Source organism: Panulirus ornatus, chromosome 9 (genome assembly GCF_036320965.1).
Source record: "Panulirus ornatus isolate Po-2019 chromosome 9, ASM3632096v1, whole genome shotgun sequence".
Taxonomy (NCBI): Eukaryota; Metazoa; Arthropoda; class Malacostraca; order Decapoda; family Palinuridae; genus Panulirus; species Panulirus ornatus.
The window spans coordinates 21532395-21538394 of record NC_092232.1 but is presented as its reverse complement, the minus strand read 5'-3'; the positions used below and the strand labels follow the sequence as shown (position 1 = coordinate 21538394).

At 38.6% G+C, this 6000-nt stretch overlaps 1 protein-coding gene across 6 annotated transcripts in view; it reads right to left on the bottom strand.

Moving 5' to 3' along the window:
• Nucleotides 1-3749: 3749 nt before the first annotated feature.
• The window catches only part of LOC139750254 (uncharacterized), a 48426-nt gene continuing 46175 nt past the window's right edge, over nucleotides 3750-6000 (bottom strand). For all 6 annotated transcript variants that reach the window (XM_071664792.1, XM_071664795.1, XM_071664793.1 and 3 more), the window contains exon 8: nucleotides 3750-5050. In XM_071664792.1, coding sequence (XP_071520893.1) covers nucleotides 4863-5050 — 188 coding nt within the window. In that variant the 3' untranslated portion in view covers nucleotides 3750-4862. The remainder of the gene's footprint in view (nucleotides 5051-6000) is intronic.

Below are 6000 nucleotides of genomic sequence, written 5' to 3'. Positions count from 1 at the left end.
GTGTGAACGAAAGTGGCCTTTGTTGTCTTTTCCTAGCGCTACTTCGCGCACATGAGGGGGGAGGGGGTTGTTATTTCATGTGTGGCGGGGTGGCGATGGGAATGAATATAGGCAGACAGTATGAATTATGTACATGTGTATATCTGTATATGTCTGTGTATATATATATATATATATATATATGTATACGTTGAGATGTATAGGTATGTATATTTGCGTGAGTGGATATGTATGTAAATACATGTGTATGTGGGTGGGTTGGTCCATTCTTTCGTGTTTCCTTGCGCTACCTCGCTAACGTGGGAGACAGCAACAAAGCAGAATAAATAGAATAAAATAAAATAAATTTATATATATATATATATATATATATATATATATATATATATATATATATTTCATAGTATTCACCATTTCCCGCATTAGCGAGGTAGCGTTAAGAACAGAGGATTGGGCCTTTGAGGGAACATCTTCACCTGGCCCCCTTCTCTGTTCCTTCTTTTGGAAAATTTATATATATATATATATATATATATATATATATATATATATATATATATATATATATATATTTTGTTACGAACTCAATAATTGTTGGGGCAAGGTCGCCAGTAATATATATATGTTACAAATACTATACTGATCCTCGTCTTTGCAAGGAAGTTAGATTTGTTAAGTTGCACAACTCAGGATAACACTGTCTGAAAGTTATGGGATTGATTTAAACAGCAGCATTATATAAAACCTACTTATAGTGAAGGAATCCTAGTGTACAAAGATAGGCACATAAATCAGGCACGAATCATTTACGTTAACAATGAACATGAGTTTAACATTGAACATGAGTTAACATTTGTACATGAGTTAATATTCAGGATAAGATTTCGAGCCAGATCTTTCCTTTGTGACAGTTCTTCGATAACATTACACTTTGATAATTATAACGGGCTTACAGCACAGTACTCGGGTAACGGGCTGACAGGCTTACAGCACAGTACTCGGGTAACGGGCTTACTCAGGGGGGACCACTTACCTCGCTGGGCTAAAGAGAGAGGAATCAAATCTCCGCGGGTGTTCATGGGTATTTATTACAGTAAAGACAAGCGTCCGCCCTGATAGCTATAACGCTACCCTTGATTGGCTATGGGACTAAGAGCAATTCTGATTGGTTGGAGGAACCGTCGCACAATCTGTGTAGATCACCCTCCCTCTTGTTTAAACATGCAGCGATGACATGTCCCGTACGGTAGTGAAATATTCCGCAGCCGATTGACAACTCAAGGACAAATGACCATCTGGCTCCAAAACAGGATTACATCACCATACACATGGACACACACACACGTTATATACACGAACATGTGGGCATGCGCACACGTTCGTAACATTAGCGAGGTAGCGTTAAGAACAGAGGACTGGGCCTTCGAGGGAATATCTTCACCTGGCCCCTTCTCTGTTCCTTCTTTTGGAAAATTAAAATATATATATATATATATATATATATATATATATATATATATATATATAGAGAGAGAGAGAGAGAGAGAGAGAGAGAGAGAGAGAGAGAGAGAGAGAGAGAGAGAGATGAAAGCAAAACTAGGGAAAAGATGAGCAGAGATAGAGTGTGGTGACAAGATATGGTGACTTATGGCAAGCCTGTGTGCAGATGATACTGTGTGTTTGCGTAGAGTGAAGAGTAGCTGCAGAAGGTTGTTAGTGTGTTTTACGATGTGTGTAAGCGGAGTAGATTGACAGTAAATGCAAGTAACAGTAATGGAGTTCGAAAGGAAATGGAGCAAAAGTTTAGATTTTGTAAAATCATATGGAGTGAAAGAAGACAGTGCACTAAATTGTGATATGGATATGGGGGGAAAAGACTGGAAGAAGTGAGGGAATTTAAGTATCTGGGAGCTGTTTTGGGTAAGTGAGGTTATATGGAATTAGAGATATGGGAGAAAGCAGTACAGGGTAGAAGTCATTGAATCCCTTAATAGAATAATGAAGGGTAGAGGTGTAAGTATGGCAGCAAAGAGAGGATTAAGGGACTGTACGTATAGTGCTCCCAACCCCGACCTATGCAGCCAAAATATGGATGTGGAATGAGGCACAGAGGTCAAGAATCCTGGCTGTGAAATGAGCCATAGAGGAGAGCAAGTGGTGTGACTAAATGGAATAAAGAAAGAAATGAAAGGTTGTATGACATGTGGAATGGCAAGGAATGCAAAGGGAATGAGTTGTAGAGTGGTAGAATGGGTGAAACATGATAGTTTGAGGGAGTTTGGGCACATGGAAAGAATGCAAGACTAGGAGTTTACACGGAGAGTGGTGATAATACAATTAAAGGGGTTGGTGTGAGTGGAAGACTACCTGTGACATGGGCAAATAGGGTGGAGGAAGAGAAAGAGAGGAAGAATGCATGGAATGGTGTATATGAGGGAGGGATGTAAGGACAGGGATGAGTGGAGACTCTTTTGCAGTGGCCACCCCGTGATGGGAATTCCTGAAGGCAACAGGCATCAGAGATATAGATAGATAGATGGTTGCCTAATGCTACTCAATAGCTGACATTAACCCATCAAAATACACCCACCACTGTGCACTTGTGCATCAGTTCAACTACACACAAAATCATGTCAATGAGATCTAAACTTAAAATAAAATCATGAAACATTTCAATATCAACTGTAGTCATGGGTATTGACCAACAATACATTAAAGCAGCAACACATTACAAAAGCAGTGGGAGATGACGGAGGTCAGGAGAGGCTACTCCAAGGATGAGGAGCCAGGATGAGCCACACATTTTGGCTGTTTCTTGAAGAAGGCATCCAAGGTTGACTGCCTTTTCTCAAGTTTTCTCTCACAGGGTAATAAATTCTCTGAAGCAGGAAATCATGTCAAGAACACCTCTTATTGCATTGCTGCTGCACTCCTAGTTTGGGTCATTCTCAGCACACTGGACCATAATTTCCATTATCTTGGTGATGCTGTCACTGAGGAATGCTATGGTGAGCCTGCTTTCCATTTTTTCTAACATATTGCCCCTTGAATTTTCACCTTCACTGCTGTTAACTTCATGGTCATCATGGCAGAAGCTTTTCTCTTGTCTGCATTCTAAACAATGGTTCTAACTCTTGATGTAGCCAATTTGAAGGAATCACTGAAATTGATCTGATGCTCATCTGCTTCCAAACACCTCAACACTAACAGCATAGAAGTTGCAGGCCATTTTCCAAACAAGATGAATAACAAATAGTCACAATGATATAAAAATACGGTGAGTTGGAAAGAATGTATGAAGAGTGTCAGTGCAGCAAAATTTGTACAGTACTAGCAGAGTAGGGCACTTGGTGCTGATTGGATGTGAGCAATTGTGAGTATGGCACTCTGTTTTGCCAAGTAAGTGTAAATAAAGAGCTGCTCTCAACATGTAAGAATTTAGACAAGTGACTTTTGACTTCTTTTATGGATTTTCATATTTTCTTAATAAAACTTTGTACTCAAGATGCAAGCAAGAGCGCTATAATGAAAGAGCACTCTAAAGGGTAGTGCTATCCAGGGTATTACTGTCCACATACTTTTGGAGTTATTTGTCTCATGAATAATGCAATTAGTTTTATGTAGAATGAAATCATGCCTTGAAAAAACATAATTATTGTATACTTTCACTGATAAGGGGCATCTATGCCACTAGTCCAGGCATTCCATCGTCCACTCAACATCCTTTCACATCAACACAGAGGAAGGTATACTATTTCATTGCGTATTTTATTCAATTATGTATAACACAGACACTTTATAAGGAAAAAAAAATTTCATACTCAGGAGGGTAATTCCTGAAGATTAATGAAGTTACAGCTGTAGGTTAAAAGACAACTAAATAGCCCTCCTCCAAAAAATCCAGGTATCAATTCAGACTATTTTGTGGAAAAGAAATAATTTTCAAAACTGGCAAGATTTCCCTTACAAATATCAAGGTCAAACACTAACATTTTAGCATTCAGTAGAAACATTAAGTAAGAGTAGTAGGTAGAAACATTAGGTAGTAGTAGTTAGTAGGAACATTAGGTAGGAGCATCTGCAAACACTGTACTTGAGTTACCCTCTGCCAGTAGCCAGTTACGGATGAGGCACCAGAGGCTAAAAAAGGGCACTGGAATTCACTAGATATGAATACTCTATTGCCATGGCTACCCCCATGGAGGAGTTCTAGGTGGTAACAGGCAACAGATATAAAGAAAGAATAGAGAGAACTCTAACATGATTATACAAGCAGGTTAACCTTGCTAAAGAAATGGTAGCCTGTTACAATAATCCAGTGGCTGCCAGTCTTGGGGAGAATAATGAGTTTGTGACTGCTATTGTGTTAAATTTCACATTTACTTAGACTAGCAGGCAAGATGAAGTTAATGATGAATGTATTCAAATCTTTCATGCTAGTACAAAACATGAACAAAAAGCATGTTCCTTTTCTCAATAATTTTACAGATGATGGGTTGACTCCAATTAATAACTAGATGAAACTGTTTTCGTGAGGCTGTGACTATTTACCTAACTCATTTAAACAACAATCAAAAGTGAAAATAACGATGGATCAAACAAATTACAGGCTTACAATTGCATTTCACAATAACTGATACAACAAAATATTTAATTACAACTTAATTGAGTTACATCATGTATATTTATGAAAGCATGTCAATATGTGGCATCTACCTATTTATTGCTGTCTTTACAAAATCATGACCACAGACTTAGCCTTTCACCACAAACAAAAGCTCCGAATAAAAAAATACTTGATAAAATATCAGAACAAAACTAAGCATTATGGATATTTACAAACTATCCTAAATAATGTTCTGTTACAGATAATTTGCAAGGAAATTTGGGTCAAGGGTCAAGATCACATTCACAATAACCTTTGCCAAATGCTGACATTCCTCTTCATTCTTATGCCAAAAGAGGTCACAGTGTAGGTCTGGGAAGCCATCAAGGTAACCAGCTTGTAACTGTGACACAACCATCCGGAAGAGCTCCAGCATTCCCTTCCCTAAAAACAAATCAAAATAAAAAAAAATCAAAATTCATTATTTGAAATGCACTAAACAATATAACAGAAGAATACAAGCTTATGTATTTGATCATACAGTATAATGTTTTCAGTTTTTTCCATACCTGCTTACCTTTTCTTGTCTCAGCAACAGAGTGCAACTTACACATCACCAAGCCTTTTAGAAAATAAAAATCATGTTGGCTCCTTCTGTTCCTCTTTTTAAAACGTTAACACAAAAGAAGAGGATTCTTAGCCCTTCCCCAGCTCCTACCCTATTTAAAGTCTACAACACAAAGGAGATACGTTAGTAGTACAGCATTCTTTCTCTCATTTCCCTAGATGCAATAATAATAATAATAATAATAATAATAATAATAATAATAATTTTTTTTTTTTTTTTTTTTTTATACCTCGTCGCTGTCTCCCGCGTTTGCGAGGTAGCGCAAGGAAACAGACGAAAGAAATGGCCCAACCCCCCCCATACACATGTACATACGTACGTCCACACACGCAAATATACATACCTACACAGCTTTCCATGGTTTACCCCGGACGCTTCACATGCCTTGATTCAATCCACTGACAGCACGTCAACCCCTGTATACCACATCGCTCCAATTCACTCTATTCCTTGCCCTCCTTTCATCCTCCTGCATGTTCAGGCCCCGATCACACAAAATCCTTTTCACTCCATCTTTCCACCTCCAATTTGGTCTCCCTCTTCTCCTCGTTCCCTCCACCTCCGACACATATATCCTCTTGGTCAATCTTTCCTCACTCATTCTCTCCATGTGCCCAAACCACTTCAAAACACCCTCTTCTGCTCTCTCAACCACGCTCTTTTTATTTCCACACATCTCTCTTACCCTTACGTTACTTACTCGATCAAACCACCTCACACCACACATTGTCCTCAAACATCTCATTTCCAGCACATCCATCCTCCT